The 25,126-nt window shown below is 32.8% G+C and overlaps 5 protein-coding genes across 11 annotated transcripts; 4 read left to right on the top strand and 1 right to left on the bottom strand.

The window, feature by feature from the left end:
- Positions 1 to 3,748: 3,748 nt before the first annotated feature.
- Positions 3,749 to 8,445, top strand: LOC124944668 (casein kinase 1-like protein HD16). The gene is made up of 16 exons (XM_047484983.1): positions 3,749 to 4,390; positions 4,880 to 5,011; positions 5,099 to 5,172; positions 5,259 to 5,328; positions 5,434 to 5,489; positions 5,786 to 5,857; positions 5,952 to 6,046; positions 6,131 to 6,197; positions 6,286 to 6,415; positions 6,497 to 6,715; positions 6,965 to 7,107; positions 7,198 to 7,372; positions 7,453 to 7,543; positions 7,630 to 7,787; positions 7,875 to 8,063; positions 8,139 to 8,445. The coding sequence occupies exons 1-16, from the start codon at positions 3,983 to 3,985 to the stop codon at positions 8,196 to 8,198; spliced, it is 2,139 nt and encodes a 712-aa protein (XP_047340939.1). The 5' UTR covers positions 3,749 to 3,982; the 3' UTR covers positions 8,199 to 8,445.
- A 1,830-nt stretch (positions 8,446 to 10,275) lies between these two features.
- Positions 10,276 to 14,040, bottom strand: LOC124945298 (cell division control protein 2 homolog A). 5 transcript variants are annotated; one of them, XM_047485699.1, is made up of 9 exons: positions 13,849 to 14,040; positions 12,993 to 13,034; positions 12,722 to 12,906; positions 12,402 to 12,522; positions 11,817 to 11,990; positions 11,320 to 11,483; positions 11,053 to 11,140; positions 10,916 to 10,969; positions 10,276 to 10,804 (listed from the first exon to the last, which is right to left on the bottom strand). In XM_047485699.1, exons 2-9 carry the CDS (start codon positions 12,999 to 13,001, stop codon positions 10,715 to 10,717), a joined length of 885 nt encoding a protein of 294 aa, XP_047341655.1. In that variant the 5' UTR covers positions 13,002 to 13,034; positions 13,849 to 14,040; the 3' UTR covers positions 10,276 to 10,714. The 5 variants fall into 5 exon arrangements, with proteins under 5 accessions (XP_047341655.1, XP_047341657.1, XP_047341659.1 ...); XM_047485701.1 differs by having other exon boundaries at positions 12,993 to 13,027; XM_047485703.1 differs by having other exon boundaries at positions 12,993 to 13,001.
- A 1,269-nt stretch (positions 14,041 to 15,309) lies between these two features.
- LOC124944726 (endoribonuclease YBEY, chloroplastic) lies at positions 15,310 to 20,577 on the top strand. Its single transcript, XM_047485066.1, has 11 exons — positions 15,310 to 15,797; positions 16,172 to 16,423; positions 16,737 to 16,832; positions 17,321 to 17,498; positions 17,640 to 17,708; positions 17,782 to 17,882; positions 17,995 to 18,087; positions 18,441 to 18,512; positions 19,310 to 19,429; positions 19,522 to 19,572; positions 20,046 to 20,577. The coding sequence occupies exons 1-11, from the start codon at positions 15,483 to 15,485 to the stop codon at positions 20,400 to 20,402; spliced, it is 1,704 nt and encodes a 567-aa protein (XP_047341022.1). The 5' UTR covers positions 15,310 to 15,482; the 3' UTR covers positions 20,403 to 20,577.
- Positions 20,578 to 21,116: 539 nt separating this feature from the next.
- On the top strand, positions 21,117 to 22,772 carry LOC124944727 (peptidyl-tRNA hydrolase 2, mitochondrial). Of its 2 annotated transcripts, none has more exons than XM_047485067.1 (8): positions 21,117 to 21,251; positions 21,355 to 21,549; positions 21,644 to 21,704; positions 21,814 to 21,850; positions 21,934 to 22,011; positions 22,111 to 22,183; positions 22,261 to 22,300; positions 22,426 to 22,772. In XM_047485067.1, the coding sequence occupies exons 1-8, from the start codon at positions 21,210 to 21,212 to the stop codon at positions 22,473 to 22,475; spliced, it is 576 nt and encodes a 191-aa protein (XP_047341023.1). In that variant the 5' UTR covers positions 21,117 to 21,209; the 3' UTR covers positions 22,476 to 22,772. The 2 variants fall into 2 exon arrangements, with proteins under 2 accessions (XP_047341023.1, XP_047341024.1); XM_047485068.1 differs by having other exon boundaries at positions 21,127 to 21,251; positions 21,358 to 21,549.
- A 224-nt stretch (positions 22,773 to 22,996) lies between these two features.
- Positions 22,997 to 24,663, top strand: LOC124910278 (protein NONRESPONDING TO OXYLIPINS 2, mitochondrial). 2 transcript variants are annotated; one of them, XM_047450905.1, is made up of 3 exons: positions 22,997 to 23,188; positions 23,269 to 23,387; positions 24,376 to 24,663. In XM_047450905.1, the coding sequence occupies exons 1-3, from the start codon at positions 23,055 to 23,057 to the stop codon at positions 24,399 to 24,401; spliced, it is 279 nt and encodes a 92-aa protein (XP_047306861.1). In that variant the 5' UTR covers positions 22,997 to 23,054; the 3' UTR covers positions 24,402 to 24,663. The 2 variants fall into 2 exon arrangements, with proteins under 2 accessions (XP_047306861.1, XP_047306860.1); XM_047450904.1 differs by having other exon boundaries at positions 23,269 to 23,436.
- The last annotated feature ends 463 nt before the right edge of the window (positions 24,664 to 25,126 follow it).

Raw genomic sequence — 25,126 nt, 5'->3', positions numbered from 1 at the left:
TCATTTGAATTCTTAGTTTTAAATTGTTAAACAAACAAAAGAATTGGAATTGTACCTCTCCCAAACACAGTTAGTGTTTTTTTAATCTGAATTTCAGTTTGTGCATTTTGATATGAATGATTCTAATGTTCACCCCATCATGTGTAGGGAAAAATCCCGTGAAAAGGGAAGAGATAGAGAGGGTGATAGGGAGAAATCTCGTCAGCGATCTTATGAGAAGCCAAAGGATCGTGATGAACCGGAGGATGAAGTGGAGGGATTGTATGAACATGAATGTCGTCGACGAGGACAAAGAAATTCAGACAATCATAATAATGGGCGTGATGGTGCGCAATATGAACAACTAGAACAAATTGACGAGGACAAAGAAAATATTAGGTGAATGATTAGGTGAATGAGAACAATTCTTCATTTCCATAATAGACTACCACCAATATCCAAAGAAAAGATATATCTTATTTGTTCAAATAATAACTAGACTGGTCCTCCATTTTTTGTTTTTTTATAGCTTTATATATGATAACTCTCTAGTCTATTTTGAAACTTCTTGGTGAGTATGAATGATAAAAACATTACATTTTGGTGAGTTTTGTCTTAAATTTCTATCCCAAATTGTAAATAACAAAAATATGTTTATCATTTGATTTCTTTAGGTAACAGGATGAAAGTACAATATTACATTAATAATTAGAAAAACTTTATATATATCTGATTAAAAAAATAAAACAGACAAAAGAAAAATGAATCTTCATTTTAATTAGAGAATTTGAGGAAATGAAGCTTATTTTAATGTCCATTAGGATTAGGTTTAATAATGCAAATTTGATTAAAGTCCCTTAATATGAAGGGAAGTTTATCCAAGTCCAATCTCAATTTCTCTATGTCTCCCCCCCCTTTCAAAATGCAATTCTATAAATAAACCCTTTAACATATAATTATAGAACACCTAAATAAAAACAACTCAATTGTATTGACTATTGAGAAAATCCTTCATCTATAACGTCGACACTTAGCCAGTTTCCGTCTTGCTGTAAGTACTTCTTCACTGAATCCAGCCCCATATGACGAAACGAGAAGCCCTTCGCGTAACGAGAAACCCTTCGCGTAACGAGAAACCCTTCGCGTAATGAGAATCACTTCGCGTAACGAGAAGCACTTCGCGTAACGAGAAGCACTTCGCGTAACGAGAAGCACTTCGCGTAACGAGAAGCCCTTCGCGAAATGAGAAGCCCTTCGCGTAACGAGATGCCCTTCGCGAAACAGAACCCATATGATCTGCAAATATCATCATCGACATAAGAATAATAAGATGAACAAAAAAATGAACCAATATGAATCAATATGAACCAGTATGAACCAGTATGAACAAATATGAACCAATATGAACAGATTTAATTGATTTAGGGTTTTCAGATGGAGATGCTGGAAACATGAACATAAATCAATTTGGGTTAGAGTTAGGGTTTAAAATGAAGGTATGGAAATAAGAACATAAATCTGTATTATAAACATCGATTCAGGTTAAGGTTTTCTTATCTTTGTAGATTAATGGAGAATAGTCGTAGTCGCCGTCGACGAACAAAACAAAGAAAGAAGAGAGAAGAGAGAGAAGAAAGAGAAGAGAGAGAAACAAAATGAAGGAAATGAAAAATTTAAGTATATATCAATACTGTTTCACTTCGCGTTACGCGAAAAGGGTAATTTTGTCAAAAAAAAAAATAAAGTGGTCACCAGATCAAATTTAATTATTAGTGACCACGGATGCAAATGACCCTATCTTTAGGGTCATTTAGTCTAATTTCCCCTTTTATTTTGTATCTCGAGTATTACTAAGATGTATCTAGATGGAAAAATAGAAAAATAATTTTGAAAAATGTCTATTAATCCTCCTTCAAAGTGTTGTCATTTATGCCCACACATATCATGTTTTGTCTTGTCATTTATTATTCCTTTAATAAGGTTTTTCTATCAAAATGATGTTGTAGATTTGCAACGGAACCAAATAGTCTTTGGGCATCAATGATCAAATGTAAGTATGGTTACGATTGGTCAGGTTGGTTCACAAAAATGTCTAATTATTTAGCGAGGTGTATCATTTGGAGGAGAATTTATTTTATGTGAAAAAGTTTTCGTGAGTCATCTATATTCATTGTGGAGATGGTTCTTTGATCAATATTTGGGACGATAGTTGATGTAGTGTCAAAAGTCTAGCTACGACGTATGATGAGTTTGCTTCCATTATTATATGTAGAAATGTCACTGGTAAGGACATGTTTAATCTTCGGTCTAGTGGTTTCGCTAGCCGAATTATATATATAGAAAAAAATTAAATATTATGGAGAATTCGTCTCATAATAGAGTTACTTTTGATAGGACACAAACAAGTGATCCGTATTAACAAGACGTTATGCGTTGACAATATATGGATAATTTCTATGTGATGCATTGCTACAAGTTATTCTCTAAAATGAGTTCATATAATTTTTGTTGGGAGAAACTTTAGGAGTCAAAAATTTCATCCAAGATCTCGTTCTTTGGATGAAGCGTTATTCACGGTGAATTTTTTACGAATGATATGTGCATGAAAATAAATTGTATTATGGTTAGTCGTATGTGTTACGAGGAGGTTGAATCGGCAACTCACTTACTTTTGCACTATCGAGGGGTGACTAGTATCTGAAGTCTTTTATGGAGTATCATTGAGATTCATTGGGTGATGCTCGAGTCTTTTGGTAGTTGTTGAAAAATTTGAATTGATGCGGGTAATATAACAAACCTACATAATTGGGTTACCATTCTAATTATTTTTTGGTGTACTAATTGGTTAAAGATAAATCGTCGAACTTTCAATAATCGTAGTCATTCGGTATGTATTATTCGTAATGCTATTATTATGATGTTTTCTAAGATTAATTATGGAAAACCGGTAGAGGCTGTCGGGGATTGAATTATTCTTATCAATGACTTACGAGCTCGATAACCTATTGAGTAAATTTTATTTATTTTTATTTATTTCTCTTTATGTCATTTTTTTTTACTTAAACATTTTCATTATTTTAATATATAAGAACCTTTTTCAAAATAATAATAATTTTTTAATCATTTTTTTTATTATATCATAATAATATATTTAACACTTTAACTTTTTAAATAGCCATAAATATAAAATGTATACTTTTTAAATATTGATCTATTATAAAATACTTTTTTAATCAAATTTTATGCCATCTGTTACCCTTTATGTTGTTTGGTGATTGTCAAATTATATTATTACTAACTTTAATACTAATCAACCTAATTAAAAACAATATTTATTTCCTTTTTAAAATATTTTATTTTTTACTAAAATCAATCATAATTTTAATTAGAATTTCTCAATTTGTTTTAAAAAAATATATATATTTCATTCAATTTTTACTTACGCTTTAAATAAAAATAAATCGTGGGGTGTTATTACTTATTTTCATTAAAAATATATATATTATATTTTAAAAATAATTATTATTCGATATGATCATGTGCTAGGGAGGTGCACGATAATCTCCTGCGCTTTGCATTTGGAATAAACATCCACGTCATCAAATTCTAAAATCTAACGGTCTATGGAGAATAAACCGTCAGAACCTCGAAAAAATATAATTAATTTTCTTTTTCTGGCCTATCAAAAAAAATAAAAAAAAAATAATTTAAAATAATAAAAAAAAAAATCCAACTATTTTATACTACTGCTTCTCTTTCAAGTATCATCTCCGACTCTCTCTCTATCAATCTCTCTCTCTCTCTAGATCTCTGAAATTCTGAGAAAGCAAACCCTATTTTCCTCTCTATATACCAGCACATCCCTTACGATCCTTTTCCTTTCGATTCTGATTTTGATCATTTAGACCAATTCTCAACTGATTGGATTGATCCGTGAATGTGAAGATCGCAACTCGTAATGTCGGTCGTTCTTGAAAATTTGTCATCGTTGCAGAATTAATGGATGATCGACATGCCTCAATTGCGTAGCGGAGTCCGGAGAGGGAGACCCACAAGGCAGCAGCAACAACAGAAGCAACAACAAGTTGTCGCGGCTGAACCGAGGGGAAAAGCGGAAGACAAGACGAGGGCGAGACCCGTAAGGACTAGCCAGAGACGGAAAGCACAGGTGAAGGCGAAGGAGGGTGGTGAAGACGACGATAAAAGGGTTGTGAAGCTTGAAACTGGTGGTGTCCTACCAATTGAAGTTCGTGAACAAGAAGAAGATAGGAAATTTGTGGGTGTTGAGGTTGTAGGAACAAAGGAAGGGGTTGGTGAGAGAGATATGGGCGATCATAACAGCGGTGGACGTAACGGTGATAAGGGATTGGCTACTGAAGATGAAGGAAGCACAGCTCCTCTACCTGATAAGGTTTGATATTTTTTTATGTTTTTTTTTGGGATAAGAACATTTTCCATGTTATTTGATTTGTACTTTGGTTTGTATAAGATTCCACTTTTCTTCAACTTCATCAGGTTTCACCCTTTTGAATGTTTGATTAAGACTTAGAAAATTCAGATTTCATGGAGGTAATTACTTGGATATTCTTGCTTTGGAAAAAGCTTTCAGAACTAACCCATCACGATATGCCATGTTTATAGAGCGTAGTCACGCCAATCTAGATTTTATATGAATTTTTTAGACAATTTGACAGGGTGAGGATGCTTTGTTTTTGGCTAATATACCCTGTTCTCATCCTGTTCACTATATTTGTGTTTTATATTGTTAAAAAGCAATCCTTTTATTGTAGGAAACTTATGTGGTTGCCATTTTGGTAAATCTTTTACACGTGTTGGATTTAATTCGTATAAGTGTTATATACGAAGGAGACATTTATACTTTCATTTTTCTCTATGATAGGTCCAGGTCGGTAATTCCCCTACATATCGAGTTGAAAGAAAACTGGGTAAAGGAGGTTTTGGACAAGTTTATTCTGGTCGTCGAATTATTCCAATTCCAAATCCAAATGAAAAAAATCAAGGGCCTTTAGAGGTAAATGATTACTTGTAGTATCCTAATCGCCACATAATCTTAGGTTCTTCTGCCTAACATCTATGTTGTCTGTTTTGATATCAATAGGTAGCTTTGAAACTTGAGCATAGAACTAGCAAAGGGTGTAATTATGGGCCGCCCTATGAGTGGCAAGTTTACAGGTGAAGAAGATATGTGGTTATTTGGTTACATATTTTGTGCATCCCTATTCTTCAATACATTTAACTTCATTCTACTGATTTTGCAGTGCTCTTGGTGGGAGTCATGGTGTGCCCAGGGTCCATTTCAAGGGAAGACAAGGGGACTACTATATTATGGTATGCCTTTTTCTGCAACGTTTCATACATGCATAGGAAAAAATCTTGGTTTCAAAAATTAAAAGAAACCTACTGGTTCCACCTGATGACCCAAAACTTTTGCAGGTTATGGATATACTAGGACCTAGCTTATGGGATGTGTGGAATAACAACGGCCACACGTAAGCTTCTTGTGAATTTGTACTTTTATTGACTTTTTTTATGTAAAGGAAAAAACCTTGTATTCATAATGAAGATTTACAGGACCAAAATGAGAAGCTGAATATGCTCAGTTCTCGTTTTCAAAAGAAAAATTATACATCATAATTCACCAGTTGAATACAAAGTGTCAATAAAGTCTAATCGTCTACATTTCTAACTAAGTGTGTCGTGGATAACATCTGATCTGGATCTAATCCCCATTCTATTTTTTCTACTTATGCTGATCATTCTTGTAAAATGTTCTTTGTTTATTCAGGATGTCAACTGAAATGGTTGCATGTATTGCCATTGAGGCAATCTCCATCCTAGAAAAGATGCATTCCCGAGGGTAAGTTATTTGACTTTCTTTATATGTTGTGAAAATTTTAGTATATATATATATATATATATATATAAATTTCCTATACTGCAAATTTGTTTAGGTTTGTGCACGGGGATGTAAAACCTGAGAACTTTTTGCTTGGTCTACCTGGGACCTCTGATGAAAAGAAGCTATTTCTAGTTGACTTGGGGTTAGGTAAATATGTGGAACATAAATCTTTCTAGTTGAATGATTATACTTAAGAAGATGTCTTCAAATTATGTCATTTTTGTCTTGCAGCCACCAGATGGCGAGATAGTTCAACTGGATCACATGTCGAATATGATCAAAGGCCGGATGTTTTTAGGTATGTGGAACTGAAATATAATAAGCAATAATAATCTTGCTAACCACATTCTTTTTTATAACAAAGGTACGTTGTTTTGATGGTACAGGGGAACAGTAAGATATGCAAGTGCACATGCACATCTTGGAAGAACCGAGAGTAGAAGGGATGATCTAGAATCACTTGCTTACACACTTATATTTCTTCTTAGAGGCAGGTTGCCTTGGCAAGGATACCAGGTGATTATTCTTAAGCGTTTTGAATTCTTTGATGATATTTTGTTCCTGCAGTATTGTCCTAACAACCCTTTATTTATCTAGGGTGACAACAAAGGTTTCCTTGTTTGCAAGAAGAAGATGGGAATTTCTCCCGAGACCTTATGTTGCTTCTCCCCTGCTCCTTTTAAACAGTTTGTTGAGTATGTAGTTAATCTGAAGTTCGACGAGGAGCCTAACTATGCAAAATATATATCCCTTTTTGATGGAATAGTTGGACCTAATCCTGATATCAGACCTATCAACACAGATGGAGCTCAAAAGGTATTTCCATTTACAATCTTCCTTTTTGGGCCATTTAATTGACACTTGATGCGTAACACTACCATTTTTTTAACAAACTTCATATCCAGAAACTCAAAATGTTACAATGACATTCATTTTACTCCTCAACTCTTGGGATGTTTAATCAAATAAATCAATATTTACTAATCTCATCTATAGTTTTTCATACGAACTGTCTTGTTTCATAATATAGATTGGTCTCTAACATGTTACTGTCCATGATTATAGCTTATTTATCAGGTTGGTCATAAAAGGGGGCGGCTAACCATCGAGGAAGATGACGATGAACAGCCTAAGAAGAAGGTTAGAATGGGAATGCCAGCGAATCAATGGATTAGTGTGTACAATGGTAGGCGACCTATGAAGCAAAGGTAAAAGTAGCAGAAGTTTGCTTCTTAAATTAAAATAAATAAAAAGTTGTAGCTAATTATTTATACCTTTGCCTTTCTTCTAATTCGCAGATATCACTATAACGTGGCTGACATGAGAATCGCACAGCACATAGATAAAGGAAATGAAGATGGGTTATATGTAAGCTGTGTCGCTTCTAGTTCAAACCTTTGGGCATTGATAATGGATGCTGGAACTGGCTTCACGGACCAAGTCTACGAGCTTTCCCCAAATTTTCTTCACAAGGTTGCGTATATTATTATTATGAAGATAATTTAGTTTAAGACAGGTCAGGACTAACTAGTTTCTTCATGTTTGTTATAAAGGAATGGATTATGGACCAATGGGAGAAGAATTTTTATATTACTGCAGTAGCAGGTGCCAACAATGGAAGTTCTTTAGTTGTAATGTCTAAAGGTATGATTCACAATTCAATGGCTTTATTGGAAATACAATCATCTCTCTTTTGTTACTTAATATGTATCATGTTTTTGTAAGTTTAGGTACACAATATTTGCAGCAGTCTTACAAAGTAAGTGAATCATTTCCATTTAAATGGATAAATAAGAAATGGAGGGAAGGGTTCTATGTATCCTCCATGGCCACTGCCGGAAGTAGATGGGCGATTGTTATGTCGCGTGGTGCTGGATTCGCTGATCAGGTCATTCTTTCTTCTTTCTTGATGGTTGGATTTATTCTTTAAATAATAATAGACATTGATTAGATATGATTGGGGGTTTGATAACAGGTTGTGGAACTTGATTTTCTTTACCCGAGTGAAGGAGTTCACAAAAGGTGGGATGCAGGTTATCGCATAACATCAACTGCAGCAACTTTGGATCAAACTGCTCTTGTACTTAGTGTGCCAAAAAGAAAACCAACTGATGAAACTCAAGAGACTCTAAGGACTTCAGCTTTCCCCAGCACGCATGTCAAGGTTTGATGATTGTATTTTTCTTGTTGGGTATTCTAAGAGAATCTAATTGTTAATATATTGTGTTGTCTTTACCAGGAGAAATGGGCGAAGAATCTGTACATTGCATCGGTTTGTTATGGACGAACTGTTTGTTGAATGATCTTGAGATGGTTTGCCTGCCCCATGACTGAACCGAATCGGAAACTGTTTTTGATGATGCGGAGGATAAGGGAGGAGGATTACTCGAATAATAATATATAGTTCTCGATTGAACGAATGCAGATGATCTCTAAATAGATAAGAATTTGTATGTAAGCTAGCTATTTGACAACAGAGAAAGTTGTATAGTCAGAAGAGATTCATCAAAACAATACAATAATATTTTGACTTTTAACTGCTCAAATTTGTAGGATGTCATCTTCTTTTAATTTTGAGTTAAAAGGCAATAGATATTTTTATTTGAAGCAATATGAACCCTAAGTGCTTAATTTCTGATTGTTTTGTCTTTTTACTTACCTTTTGTTTGTATGTATTTTGTAATGTTTTGTTTTCAGAAATCAGATTACTATAATCAATCATTAAAATTATATTCCCATATTGAGCAATATTTTATTTTTATTTTATAAAGGATGTTACTAGCTTTTATATGGTAATTTTGTTTTTTTGTTATTTGTTTGTAGGTAATCAATTTATAATTATTATTATTTTGAATTTGTAGGTAACAAGGTTCTACTTTAATTTAAAGTCTTGAATTGAACCGACAACTTTGACTTATCAATTGAATTATTGAACTAGTTATATAATTTGGCAACTAGTCTGTGTGCATAATATTTTTTTTATAATTCTTACTTTTTAATTAAGAACTTTGATTATTTTATATATAATTACCCATCAGTTTATAAAATAAATCAATAAATATAAATATTTATTTTACAATATATCATTAAAATATAATAATTTAGAATATTAAATTATGATGAAATAATAATATGTAATAATAAATAAATTTATTAAATAAAAAAAGAAATTCAAACTCTTAAATCATTAAAAGAATAAAAAATATTATTATACTGCACTCTCAAATAAAAAATTATAAAATTTAACCCACCAAGATAGTTCCGTCCCGTTTTAAAAGTCGGTTTAAGAGATAAAAATATTACGGGTCATCTGAAAGCGCTTTGAATTTAAGCGGAAGGCCATAAATATGGGATGCCATAAATGTGGGATGTCTGACTAATTCTCCTTTAATTTGAAAAAAAAAAACTTATAAAATTTATTTTATTTCAAATTTAAGATGGCACAATTCATCGTAGTCATTCTTAATTAAACTTGAAAGTATTTTAAATAATAATCAAACTGAATGTTGAACTATAATCTTAGTGGACTTGTGTATATATTTTTTGAAATTAAAAAATGTATAAGAAAAATATTTACTAATAGTTTTATCTCTAAAAGAAATATAGAAAATTTCAAAAATTATTTATTTATTGTCGCGATGGTTTTTTTAACGAGTAAGTCTCGTTTCTATTTTCAAGAGTTGGTATTGTATTGTGTTCGATGCAACATCCTATTTAACCTAATCAAAATTTTCGTCTGAATTTTACCATTTGAATAAACTTTCAAATGAATAAACTTTCAAATGTTGACGGATTGTTCGTTGTTCCTACTCTCCAATTGTGTTACGATTCTGAGTTTGTTGAATTTCTTAACAGTAAATTTGACAAAATTATCCGATATAAAGTTGATTTTCATATTTTTAATAAAATTTCTTTTATGTAGAGCCTTCTCCGTATTTTGTTCAACTTGCTCTGAATTTATTTTTTATTATAAATTGTTCATATAATTTTACATTTAGATGATGAATAGTTTAATTTAATTTGAAAATTATTATATAGTAATAAATTTCCTAAATATAAATTCCTATTAGTCATAATTGAATATTAAGATACCCATTGTTATAGAATCTAGAGTGGACCACTCTGCCATAATAGACTTTGAGAATAAAGATGTTGAGAAGAATGGAACAATATTGTTTGATGGATCTAGAAAGAAGTCTTCTTCTTCTTCATAAATTGGTAGAATCTCACTCTCCCACTGGGCATACCAAGTATATGTTCCACTTTTCAAATGATCCAAAACTAAATATCTTGCTTTTGATTCTGGCTATAAACCAGCAAGCGAGCTTGTTTGTAACCAGGCTCAAAAAGAGAAAGAAAGAAAGAGAGACCAAAACAAACAGAATTTCTGCCACAATAATAAAAAGAGCAATCTCAATATGAAGCTAGCTAGCTGTTCACAACAACAAAGTCAAATCAAACAAAGAAAGAAACGAAGAAACACACTCTCTCTATTATCTCAAACATTAAAACAAAGACCACAGCAAGCTGCTGCTGCTGCTGCAAGGTTTAGTTTGCCCCATAAAGACAATACACCACAAGAAAATTCAATGACTCCAAAGGTCATCATTTCAATAATGACAATTGCCAATAACAAGAATACGTAAAACAAATAAGAAAACACACATTTCGAGAAAATACCATCCCATATTAAGCACAGCCCGCGTATTCATCCCCATTCATCCTTCCATCCATCCACCCATATAATATATATATATATTATATATATATATATATACTTTCACCACCATGAAAATATCTTCAACAACTTCACATTTAAGGAACAAACCCGATATCCTTGAAATATTCATGCTCCAGAGCAGCTCTAGCTGTTATTCTTCTTGTCGGATCCAAACGCAGCATTTTCTGCCACCCCCCACCAGCCCCAATAAGCAAACAAATTAGCAATTTAAAAACTTCTAAATTTAACAAATACATCTTAACCCAAACACACAGACAGACAGACAGAATACTTACATAAAGTAGATCAATGCCAGGTGCATTAAGATTCGGAACCACAGTTACCAAGTCCTGCATACACAAACACACGTATGTAAAAACTATCCCAATTCCAAATACAGCATCATAAGAAGATTTAGAGAATAATGAATTACCTTGGCAGGCCACTTGGGGAAGGCCGATTTAAAATCAGGCAAAGACGTCACTCCAGGCCAGGTATCCTCGTTTGGAGTTCCCATAACTCTTCATTATATGAAAATCCAATGCACCATTATTAATATCATCATCCACAAACACAAAATCAAATAGTAATAATAATAGAAACTATTAACACTTTTATTCATTTACTCCCTTGAAGAACCATCCTATACTCCACAAATTTTCATCTGAAATTATTAATGATAGTTTTCAAGGACTTGAACCTGAAAATTTTGAACAGTTCATCAATTTCAGAGTCTCCAGGAAACAAAGGCTGACGATTCACCATCTCAGCAAATATACAACCTACTGACCACACATCAACTGGAGTTGAGTAATGACGCGATCCTAGGAGTATTTCTGGTGCTCTATACCAAAGAGTCACAACCTGAAGGAAAGACAAATGTGAGAAAATTAGTCAGCTAAAACTAAATGAACATTAACGATATAAAACAAATTGAACTGTGCAAGACACAAAAGTAAGCCATTGTATCAACTATATTTAAATTTCCATTGTTTGACATCTCACACATTCTAGTTTGAGACTTAAGTTACCCTGTTTGTATACAGGAAATGACCATATTCAGATGAATGGATTGGCAAGGAGTTATGCTATATAAACATGTTTTGGCTATCCCCATTCCACACTTACACATAATATCATAAAAAAACAAGAATGAAACCCCTTGAAAGCCTAATCTGTTGGAAACATATTCAGTACCTCATGTGTAAATGTCTTCACAGGAATACCAAATGCTCTGGCAAGACCAAAGTCTGCAAGCTTTAGTGCATTTGTACGACGATCTATCAACAGATTTTGAGGTTTCAAATCTCGATGAAGGACTCTATGCGAATGACAATAAGTTATTCCACGGAGAATTTGATAGAGAAACCTCTGCATATCAAAACAAAATAAAATTAGATGCTCATAAAATGGTTAATCCTAAGCCAAATAGTTGAGATTATTGGCATCTTGTATCAAGATATAGTTCTTGACATGCAAAAAATGAGGGCCTTATGATTATTGTTAGATCTTCTAATGAAAGATGGATTTAGTGTTTCAATCATAATATTCAAAATAGAATGGAAGACAAAGGGGACCATAAATAACAAACTTCCTAAAGATGATAGTGAATATCAAATAAACAAGTTAAAGATTAATTATATACAAAAACCTGCAACAAACATGGTCTACAAAATCCCAAATAAATTTCTTTATGCCTGTCAACTTGGTTACAACTTTGAAAAGTGAGCACAAGTTATGAATTAAACTCTTGCAGAAAAACTCCAAAAAAATATATCTCACTTTCACATGAGATGGATCCTTGTAGAACTCCGGGCATGTATCCATGTGTTTCTTCAAATCCAAATCAAGATACTCAAAGACCAGATACAAACGCCTCTCACTGTGTACTACATCCTGCAACCTGCACCAAAAAACCGTTCATCATAAGATCTCCAAAAGTTTTGCAATTAATCCCAAAACAATGTAGTCAAAGCAGAAATAGATTCATCATGACAATAAATAAAGCAGTACAATACAAAAAGAGATCAAGGCATAATGTTAGTCATGGTTCAACCTTAGACAAATAGGTGCAAAAACAAAATATGTCAGGAGACATATACCTCACTATGTTTCCATGTTGCATCTCTTTCAATAATGAAATTTCTCTAATAGCTGTGCTTGGTACACCTTCATCTTCTTGCTCCAAACGGATTTTCTTCAAAGCTATAGTTTCATTAGTTGTCCGGTCTCGAGCCTTGTAAACCACGCCATATGTTCCTTCACCAATTTTTTCAACCTTTTCGTACTGCAATCCAATTAAACATCATTAAGCACTGTGAAATAACGATAACTTTAAGATGAAAACAATATCAATGCTGCATATCTCTATACCTGATCCATCTAGGTGATGTGGTAACTTTCAGAAGCTATACACTAAATGCAAAACACAGAAAATGTATCAGAAATAAAAGAGAAACCAACAAGTCCAGCTTTCACAAACAATCTAAGTCATATGAAAATCAGCATAGCAGTATATTGAATGATTGTACAGCCTGACACTTAAATAAGAAGGTCTATTAAGTAGCCAACAAATGTTCTCTGATTAGGCATAGTACTTTGGTGTCTCAATTGTCGATGCTATACTTCTGGCTAAGATCATTATTCGTATAGTGTTCATTACTATAACATCATTACTATAACATCGAGAAGCTTTGATGTTAAACTAAAATCAATCCACTCTACCTATTGATTTCCACTATCTAGGAATTACTCTCACTAACTGCGCTTAGTGACACTCTGCTTCTTGCTGTTTCCCTTCGACCTAACAGTTTCCATGTAGAAATAACCTAATCTCAGTCTCCTATGGAACTGGATTGGCATTGTTGGACTAATTACAATTTCCAATTGATCGATACATCAGAAAAAGCATAAGAATAGCACCGACTATCCAAATTAACGCGAAACAAAGGCATTAGTGAGTAATACAGAAATAGGAGCTAATACAACAAAAATACACAACACAATTGTCATCTGATCCTTAGTTCAATACAAGCATTAACAAAATAAGCACAGCTCAGTCAAATCAGACAAGAGCGAAGAAAGTTAACAAAGAGAGCGATTCTTAGACTCGCCATTTCCAATCTAAAAAGCTCGATTAGACAGATGAGATGTTTAATAAACGTATCAACATATATCAAATCTGAAGAACTTATACAGTTAAAACAAGTGTTTATCGAAGGATATAGACCTTGAGAAGGCTGAAAATCTTGGTCAATCAAACAGCATTTACCGTGATGATACAGGATATGAGACTTCCAATGACTCGGGGAATCCACTCCCACCACTCTCTTCTTAACCTAACAAAGCATCTCTTCTCTTTCTCTCTCTTTCTCTCTATCTCTCTCTCTCACACACACACACTAACAAACAAAGAGAGACTCACGCACCCTCCCTTTATGTAGTGCAGGGGTGGTCCAGTTCATCGACGAGAGAGGTTTTAGGCTTTTAGCTAAACCGGATCATGCCAATTGAGGGTAACTGCATGTCGACCAAATTTAATTAATGATTAGCATAAATTGATTTTAATTAAAATATATATCTTTTATATATATATCAATAAATTGAGTTGATTTTTATCTTTTCCTAAATTATATTTTCATTCCAAATCAATTAGTCAACAAAAATTAATTTACTTTTTAATTGTTTTTCATTTATTGCATTGTTATTGTTGGTAAAGTTGACTAGCGGAATATTCACTCTTCGTCGAGTAATAAGTGTGGAATGTAAGTTCTTCGTATAGTTTTTGCGGTAGTCTTTTTGCGATGTTTCTAATTAATTTATATTTTTCGATCGATGAATTATGTATGACCGAGATTCGGTAAGTCAAGAGTTTTCAAATTAAATCAATTAATTTGTTGATAAAAACATTTTCAAACATTTGCTGACAAAATATATGGGTGGTAACGACAATTCAGATTTAACTCCATCAACAAATTAGGTCGAAATTTATTCCGTCGACTTTGTCGGCAGAAATGTTCGACCTTTTTCTTAATAGACGAACCATCAACGGGGAACTGAAATCAAGTAAAAAGGTACGTTGAATTGCAATTATTTTATAAATATATTTAATTATAATTTTACACAAATTTTTATTTTTAATTTAAGAATAATGGAGACTATATAGTCTATATATATATATATAATCTCATTATTATTAACTGTACAAAAATAACTATTATGGATTACAAATATATAATTAATTCGTCTTAAAAAGGTAATAAATAGTTTAATTGTAAATTATATCGATTAACTTAAACTGATAGACCCAGTTCACAGAACTTATAGAACTCGGTTAACTGGTAAACTATCAGTTCAATTCGATTTTCAATTTCTCAATTTATTTGCACAACACTAAACATATATAAACAAAAAAAATTACAACGAACAAGAATAACAAACAAATTAAAATTTATGAAAGACAATAAAATAAGAAAACAAACACAACATTACTATTTATTTTTCCAAAATGAAATAAAAACAAACATAAAAAACATATTTAATGGAAATTTTTTTAGAGGAACTCGTTTTGAGGTATTTTTATAAACTTTGAGGACTCAAATTGAACTTTAATTTAACTTGGGACCTTTATTGCAAATTTAGGTTAGCTCATCGAGAAGACTGTAGAAAGAAATATCAGATTGAAAATTCACGCGGTCGATTGAGGAACAGCCATCGCAAATCGCAAATCGCAAATCGCGCGTCCTTATTCCGCGATATCGCCGAGGAATCAACCACACCTTAGGGGAGGGGCGTCGTCGAGAATCGAAACCAACAGATTCTGAAAACAGAAGAAAGTATCCAGTGCAATACCCCGGCGACGTCATGCTCGAGCGTGTTATCTACCGTGGAATTCCCTCCGCCGTCTCCTTTTGGCCTGCACATTTCAGTCGCCGTCTCCTTCACTCCGCTTGTTTCCGCCTTCCCGTTTCACGTGTTGATTCTTCGGTGTTTGGACAGAGGTTCAATGTTCGCCGGCGAGAGGAATTGTCTTTACAGAAGTCGTTTGGTAAAGTTTTCGCGTCGCAGAGAGATTATAGGAAGACTCGCCGGCGTCCAGTAAAGAAGAATGACAAGGAACTGGAATTCAGTGTTAATATTTGCATCGAGGAAGAATTGCCAGATGATCCTAAAATTCTGGTACTCACACTTTCACTAGATTCACACTTATATAAAGCATTGTTTTGTTACTCATAGAAACTTTGATTATACTATATAAAGAGAGAAATGGTGTTTAATCTACCAATTCCAGTTCCAAATATCCTTAATCCAACCTTAGGAAGAAGTGAAGTAGATATGTTCTAGATAACTGGTGAACATGATTCTCAAGCAGTTAAAATCACTTTTTCTAGTTCCTATGCTTTTGTTTACTGTGTTCTAAATTTTCTTATCAATTTGGTCTAATTTGGCAGGAGTCAATTGAAAAATTGGAGCTGTATTTAGAGTTTGTGGTTTAGATAATAGTAACTTCTTATTGGTGTAACATTTTAATTGTTTGTTTGCAAGCTTTGTAGGATATTGCAGAGTTGCTTCGCGTAAATGTTCCAATGGCTATGAAGTTGGCACTTAAGGGTCTAAATGACTCAGAGTATAAAACAAGGGATCCTAGTGTAGATGATATTGGGAGTTACGAAACTGTGGAGTTGTCAGTGCTTCTTTGCAATGATGGTTTCATTCGCAAACTGAATAAAGACTGGAGAGATGAAGATAAAGCAACTGATGTGCTTTCCATGTCCCAGCATATCCCAGAACTTAAGCTTCCTATTGTAAGACCTAACTTACTACGAGCCTATTTGGAAATTTGTATTTTGTCACATTTAGGATCTAATTGAAAGTGATTTTCTATCGTTTGGTATAAGATTGTTTCCTGGACCACATTATTCAAATTATGATGTGGCATATCCAAGATATTTTTTTGGGTTAGGATCCGGATGATTTCTTAGATGAATGTGATTTTTGGTGAACATAACAAATGTAAAAATATTCGGATAATGATCCATATGAAAAGTTGATACCAAAACAGCCCTCATGTAATCCTTTTGCAGTAGAAAGACATGACATGCTTTTTTTCTTTTGCAGCTCATGTTGGGTGATATTGTTATTTCCATTGAGACAGCTGCACGACAAGCAGAGGAAAGAGGGCATACACTTCTGGATGAGATACGTGTTCTATTGGTTCGTGCAACAATATGGTTATTTGGTTCTATCAACCATTAAGATATATGCTAATTCTCTTAACACATGTCTCCTTGTGATTTATTATTCCACAGTTTTATGATTTTGATTTCTCTCATCTTCTCAACATTGAAAACAAAATAGTAAAAATCACAACAAAGGAAGACTAGTAGTTCTTCTAAAGTTAATGACAAAATAAAAGTAGTCAATATCAATTTTCTCAAGTATGAAATATGGTTTTGTATGTAAACAACAAACAATCTCTCTAGGGTAGTTGTAGCTAATCTGTTGTAATGGTATGGTGAAAGCAAATTCTACTAGCACTTTTTCCTCGCTGGCCAATCTGATGGCAGAGAAAGAGGCTGGACCATCACAATATTAGAATAGATTTCTATGCAGGTCTTGTGTCTGATTAATCTAAGTTGTGCCTAATGTTTTCTGTTAACGATTAACAGAATGGAACTTTCTAACTAGTTTAATTCATGAAGGTTCATGGGCTGTTGCATTTATTGGGATTTGACCATGAAATAAGCGTTGAAGCTGAAGCAGAAATGGAGAAAGAGGAGGGAATTTTATTGACAAATCTTGGATGGAAAGGGAAGGGACTAATTCAAAGTGCAATTATAGCTGAAGAGACTACAAGTTCTCATTTGGATGTGTCAGCTGGTATTTTCACTTTTATCTGCTCTGAGATATTTACACATGTTTTTCTTTCTATGGAAGTCACATTAGTTTTGTTGCTACAAAACCTGTCAACTTTTTTTTTTGAGGTTTCAAAGAGATGATACATGTGAATTTGCTAAAAAGACAGGAAGAAAGAAGGGAACCCGCGGCTTTCCAAACCAAAATTCAGCTATATCTTCTGTGATATGGATGGTATATTCACATCTTATGTGCTGATCATTTTTTCCAGCATTGAATACTTCTAATTTTTCTTTTTAAAATCAAGGCACATTGCTAAATAGCAGAAGTCTAGTTTCATCAGCAAATGCAGAAGCCTTAAGAGAAGCCTCATCTAGGGGTGTTAAAGTTGTTATAGCCACTGGCAAGGTAAGAATATGAGATTTTATCTTCTTTTTGATTTGGAGATGGTTGTTTTCTCTAACTGATGGTTGTTACTTCTTGCTTGACAACTCGGATTCTTATTCTTTACCTGGAGCAGACTCGTCCAGCTGCGATACGTGTTTTGGATATGGTGGATTTAGCAGGAAAAAATGGTATAATTTCAGAGTTCTCTCCCGGCGTCTTCATACAGGTTGTTTTTCCTTTATCTTTCCTGTCCATTTAAAAGAAAGCTAAACAAACTTCAATTTTTCCTGCATTTTGTTATGCACTAGAATCGACAAACTGAACTCACCTTACAAGGTAAAAGTCAGCGGATTAAAAATACAGTCTATGATTAGCTAGGTGGTCATCAGACTAGGTTTTATACCATACTATTATTTTAAATGTGTTTACAATTTCGACATACTTCGAGATTCATCAGGCTGCATATAATGTTTTGTAATCTGTAAATAAAGTTGAATCCTGCCTATATTAAATTCCTTTAGGATATGGATTGCTTGTTCATGGAAGATGTGACTTTATCACCGTTTTCTTTTTGTATAGGGATTGATTGTTTATGGTCGACAAGGTCGAGAAATCTCGAGAAAGAATTTAGATCCAGATATTTGCAGAGAGGTGTGTCTTTAACTTGCATCTGTTGTCATCTTGTATTGTGTAGAATGTTTTGGAGAATATATTTCCATATTATTGAAAAAAGATAAAATCTATTGATCCTTCCATTTTATTGTGTGCACATCAAAATAACTCCCATTGAAAGTCTATCCACTACTTTCTGCATTGCACTAAGCTGTTATATTGCTTCAACCAGATCTTAGCAGCATCTTTTGAGCATTATGGATTGTATTATGCACAGTTTGCATGCTTCCCGTTTACTTAGGGTGTGATTGATAAAATCTGAAAATTAAGTGATCAATGCTAAATATTAAATTTTAAGTGTCGAATGAGTTAAGTCACTCAAAATAAATGCTAAATAAACCAAATGAAAATATCTAAAAAGTACTGTTAGTATGTTAATTTGATAAAATGTAGAACTAATGTCTTAAAGACTATATTTCACACTTAGAATGATATGATTTGATCAATCTTCAATAGTTAAGGTTGTCTTTTGGACGCTCTTAGATTACAATAAGTTAAGTAGCTTATCAAATTAACCAAAGTTGATAGCTTAATTTGAGTTGAATCTAAATAATTAAGTAATTTTAAATAACCGTTATCAAATGAACTTCCTTTTTTATATAAAAAAAGGTTATCAAATGAACATAATTCAAATAAGCTTAAGTTGTGTTATCAGTTATTGCCTCAAGTCTTTTTAACAGTCAAATTCTTTTCATACGAGTTTATAGTTTTTTCAGCTTTGATCAGGAAATATATCCTTACTTCATGTGTTGCCAATAACAATTACCATGTTGCAGACATTCCTCTATTCTTTGGATCGTAAGATCCCACTTATTGCGTTCAGTGGAGACCGCTGCTTAACGTTATTTGATCACCCTCTCGTTGATTCACTTCATACAGTCTATCATGAGCCGAAGGTGCATGGTTCATTGGCAGAATTCTGTTTTATCAATATAGATTAATACATTTTTTTTATTCTTCTCATGATGCATTGTTTCTGTTGAAACAGGCTGAAATTATGTCATCAATTGATCACCTTTTGACTGGTAATGACATACAGGTATGTGTCGAAGACTTTCAAACAATTATTTTGTCCACTAGTCAGCCAATTCACAATTCATTATAAATGCACATAAATAAACAAGAAAGCTTGTTACTTTTTTATTTTATTTTTATAGGCTTCACTCCTGGTGTGATTTATGCTTTTGATAAAACTGAAAAACTATGAAGTATCTAACAAAATGAAAATATCTAAATTTTAAGTAATTAATTTGATAAAATGGTAACTAATGTTAGAAAAACACTTAACATTGTATTTAACCCTGACGAAATGTGATTAATTTTCAAAAGATAAAGTTATCTTTTGAACGTTTTTACAGTATTATTGAGTTAACTCAACTATGACGATATTTTAGCTTAATTTGAGTTTAACCTAAATAATTAAGGGCTTTTAAATAACAATTATCAAATAAACTTGATTCAAATCAGTACTTAACCATTTAAATTTTTAAATTTGATTGTTTTGGTTCACAGAAAGTAATATATTTGGACACTGCCGAGGGAGTTACTGAAACTCTTCGTCCTTATTGGTCTGTGGAAACAAGAGATAGAGCGACTGTTGTTCAGGCGGTTCCAGATATGCTTGAAATAGTCCCGCCTGGAACTTCCAAAGGAGATGGAGTCAAGTTGTTGCTCGATCATTTGGGTGTAACAGCAAATGAGATAATGGCTATAGGGGATGGCGAAAATGATGTGGAGATGCTCGAGCTTGCTTCTCTAGGGATTGCACTCAACAATGGATCAGAGAAAGCCAAAGCTGCTGCCAACATTATTGGTCTCACCAACGACGAGGATGGAGTTGCTGATGCCATTTATCGCTATGCATTTTGAGTGGAATTGATATTCTATTCTACTATTTTAGGTGGGAAGTTGAATTAGTTACTTGTGTAGATCTGTCTGTAACTTTGCAAATTATTCAATTTAATTCCATAATTCTTATTTGAATTGCGGGTTTTCGAGAAAGCAGAAATTGTTTGTGTAAATGGGCATTTTTGGTTGACTTGTATCTGATTTCTTTTGACATTCTTGATTTTATATACACATTATATACCTAAAAGTAGGGATCCAGATTTGGGTTGGTGTGGTTAGTGGGTTGAGCGATACTAATCTGAATCCAATCTTATTTAAAAATGCTATAATTAATATTATCTTGACTTATTATATTTAATATTATCTAAAAAAATGATGGAATGAATAGGAAAGGGTAAACACAAAATTTAAACGTGTTGGTTGGTCAACTTTGAGTCAATCCAATTTGACTTATTTATTAATCCGGTTAAACGGGTCGATTTGAAATTCGATTTGATTTCAACACGAATAGAAAAATACATGACTATAACCTAATTTTTTTCGTGTTAAGTGTCGATCGTGTTTTCTTGTCGGGTAGAAATTATCGCCCTATCTAAATTATATCTTTAATGGTTTCAAAAGTCAATTTTAAAATGAAATTTTCATTCAAACATGAGGGCTAAAAACGTTTTCATTTATGAAATTAATATTAAGCAAGGTTGAATTAATATTAAAAAAAATTATGAAAAGGGATTATATGATATAAGCAAATCCTGACTAGCTAGAACAATCAGCAAGTTTATCGGATTTAGTCCGTTGTCACTCACTCCTTGGAGAGCTCAATCTACGATGGCGGGTCCGTTTCTGAACCAGTCCCAACCTTCATCAAAGGTAAAACATAATCATCAATACATTCCTAATTCTGTAATCGACTCTATTGTTTATCGGATTTCCCATTACATCTAAAATTGCATATGTTTGATTTCTGTGGAAGAAGCATAAAGCGGAGAGAGAATGGCTAACAGTGAGTTTCAAGCCTGAGAATTTCGTTCCTGGATTGGTCATTGGTTTCATTCTTGGATTGTTCTTAGATTTATATAAACCTGGAACTAAAAAGAAGGGTCCCTTATTAGGAAAACATCAACAATATCAGAATTTGTCCTCTGACCCTGATGAAGAGCTCAAGATGGTATTATTCTTTTCTTCATAAGGGGAAAGAAATTGAAACCATCCATCATCATGCTTTATATTTGTTGAGTGAAAACAGTTTCTTCAATTGACAGGTTTTGGTTGTAAGACAAGATTTGAAGATGGGAGCAGGAAAAATTGCATCTCAGTGTGCTCGTAAGCAATCAATCAATAATCTACTAGGGTTTTTAGGGTTTGTTTCATTTGATAATTTCCTATTGCTTATATTGAAGATTCAGAAATGATTTTTGTTCCAACTTTGCAGATGCTGCCACTGGAATTTATTCAGAATTGATGCACAGGTACAAATCAGTTTTCAGAATTGTCTTCTTATAGATGTGATGCTATTTGATTCTGCTAACCATATATGTATATGTTGGTTCAGTCATCGTTCTCTTATTCGACAATGGGAGATATGCGGACAGGCCAAAATTGTTGTCACATGCAAGAATCAACAAGAAATGTATGATAAGGATGCGGTCTTATCCTTGCTTTCTTTCTAATATTGTTATGGTTGCATATTAATAATTGTTAAACATATTCTTCTTTTGTTCTTAATCAGGAATAAATTGAAAGGAGCAGCTGAGAGCATTGGCCTTCCAACATTCGTTGTTGCTGATGCAGGTCGAACAGAGGTATGATGTCTGTCGTATTATATATGATCCACCATAGACTATATTCTGATTCATAACCATTATTGGAGGAAATGCAGGTTTCAGCTGGATCTAAGACAGTTCTTGCTATAGGACCTGGTAACTATTTTAGTTTTGAGGAAGAAATATGATTGCCCATAAAGAAAGAACTATCAGTCTATTTACTGCAAGTTTTAAAACTGAAGGAGTTTGTTTCTCAAATTCAGTTGTTTTTCATTGAACAGGTAGTAAGACATCTTTGGATTCGGTGACAGGAAAACTGCGATTACTCTGAGCTAGAGCTAAACGGATTAAGTTTATGCAAACTGACATAATTTTATCTCGGGGAATCATGACTTGTATCGGTGTTCTTCTTCTAGCGAAATCATGACTTGTATCTGTGTTCTTCTTCTAGCGATCTTCATTCTTCAGTTAATGATAGTATTGTATATTCTTTAAGATTATTGAAATGCTAAATGGATTTACAATTGTCTAAATTCTTAAGCTTTTACAGAATGTTTGTATTCTTTTTTTTGTCTAAGACATACATTACAAAATTGATTGTATTTTAATTGAGACTTTTTTGAATTTATTATATAAAGTTATGGAATTAATATGATTTAAAAAAAAAATAGAACTGTAATATCTTATTTTAAAATTGGAGTTTAATATTTTAATTAATTTAACATTTTATGTCTATTTAATTAATTATATAATTTTTTATATTAAAATGAGATTTTAAACTTTGTTTAATACAAAACTATTGTAATATTTGAGAAAACAAGATTTGTCCAATTTAGCTATGTAAAAAACCCAACAAAACCCTAACCCTAGAAAGAAGTAGTTTCATTTTTCTTCTCTCTGCTGCATTCAAATGGCTACTAGATGCCGCTCGATGGCGAGGCCGGCGATGAACCTTCTAAAATCTGCGGCGGCAACGACAGCTCGGAGCAACATTAGACCCACGGCTTCTCGGACGGCGACCTTTGCATGTCCGAATTCCATGAGGCAAACCAATCCCCCTTCTCTTGTTCAGTTAATAATTAGAAAGCTTCAAGTTTAACAATTGATTGATCTGTTAATTTCAGACCTCAATCACAGTTAGGCTGTCTTCAATCTCTGCTTCCACTCTATTCCGCCGTTTCATCCGCCCGTCTTACATCGTGCCTTGGAATCGATTCCAAAGGTTCGAGATCGTTGTCTCAGGGTATGCTCTGCAGTGCAAATCCAGGGGTTTGATATTTTTTACTGTCTTTGTAAGCATCTTTATTTGTTGTTGTTATTATCTCTCACATTGGATTCGAATCTACTACTTTGTGTAAATTAGATTGACACATCAATCTCATTGTGGGCAGATATTTCTTGATAGTTAATCATAGTTGGAAGAACAAATTTAATGATATCTAGATGTATTGTTTCTTTATTTGAAGTGGGTTCTATTTCATATTAAATATCTTCATATGCATGAAGTTCTAATATGGGTATAGAAGATTGTTGTTCCTACTATATAGGGGAAGAGGAGAATTTCAATTATGGTGGTGATTTATTCACTTATGAGATAGTTTTTTCATTGGATTTATAATAAAATGTTATGAGAGACAATTAGAAGATTGTTCTTACTATGATGGTGATTCTTTGTAGTTTTTTCATTGGATTTATAGTACTCTATGGGCATCTTATATAATATTGTTCTACTTAGTTGGGCTGTTAATATTATGATCTTTTAGCAGCTAGGGAAATATATACATTTCTTGTAACAAAACATAGAGTGCATTGATTCTATTTAAACTCTTAAGAGGATTCTGGGTATTATCATTTTATCAATACATAAGGAATGAAGTATCTATTTAAACATAAGGCTGATTTTGTTTTGCGGCATGGATCTTGTAAGGGTTGCAAATAGATGATCTAGCTCCATATCAGTTTTTCTAAATGAGTAAAGCATTATTCATTAATGAACTTGATTATAAGCCCTTGTTTCTACTTTCTAAGAATGCAAGTAATAGATGCACATTTTATTGTATAGAATATATGATCAAGTTCCCTTTTTCTTTAAACATTGTCATTTTTTTTTTTTTTTTGATGTTGATATACGTTGGAGTGGAATAGAATAGACTTTCGTTGACCCTTGAATTGTTTGAATTTTTGTTAGTATTTTGGTTCTTACATTCTTTTTATTGGGGATGTGATTTCAGAGCTTGGCCAATGCGTGCCACGATAAAAGACTGTCTTGAAGCAAGAAGATAGGGAAATTGTCATCTCATCGGCATAATCAGATGGATTTTTATTTTTATACCATGTGTTTTGTTAAAACAGCGTAAGATGGATCGATTACTTAAGACGAGTTGAGTATTATTCACAGGCCCCATTTCTGTGTTCATTTGGTTCTTTGCAACTTTCAAGTTGGATGCAATTTGAGATTCCTACTTTTAGTTCAATAATTTAAAGCTAAAGAATACATTTTTGGTTCAAATTGTTTACTAGAAGAACCACCTTGTCTTGTTGAATTTAAAGAAATTTTTTGTTATTCATAATGCTTTAGAGAATTTTAACATTTTCTTAATACAAAATCCATCAATTTTCTGTGTCAAATATGATAGTTGCTGATATATATATATATATATATATATATATATATATATATATATATATATATAGATATATATTTTTAAATTAAACTTGATTATTAACTTAGTAGTCTTATCTCGTTTTATTAAAGTTTGCTATTTATAGTCTATGTATAATGATATAAAGGAATGCTAATTCTTATAGGGAGTAATTGAGATTTCAGATTATTGATGCTTGTAATAGTTGTAATTGTTAACTTATTATTTATATGTTGTTCATAAAGAAATAAAACATAAATTTAATAAGTTAGGAGCGGTCTAAAAAAAATGTCATAAATTTTAATTGACCTTCAATATAAAGTCCCAAATTGAAAATTTT

The sequence above is a fragment of the Impatiens glandulifera genome, chromosome 7 (assembly GCF_907164915.1).
Source record: "Impatiens glandulifera chromosome 7, dImpGla2.1, whole genome shotgun sequence".
Lineage (NCBI taxonomy): Eukaryota > Viridiplantae > Streptophyta > Magnoliopsida > Ericales > Balsaminaceae > Impatiens > Impatiens glandulifera.
Note: the sequence above shows the minus strand (reverse complement) of the source record. Positions and strands in the feature narration are given on the sequence as shown.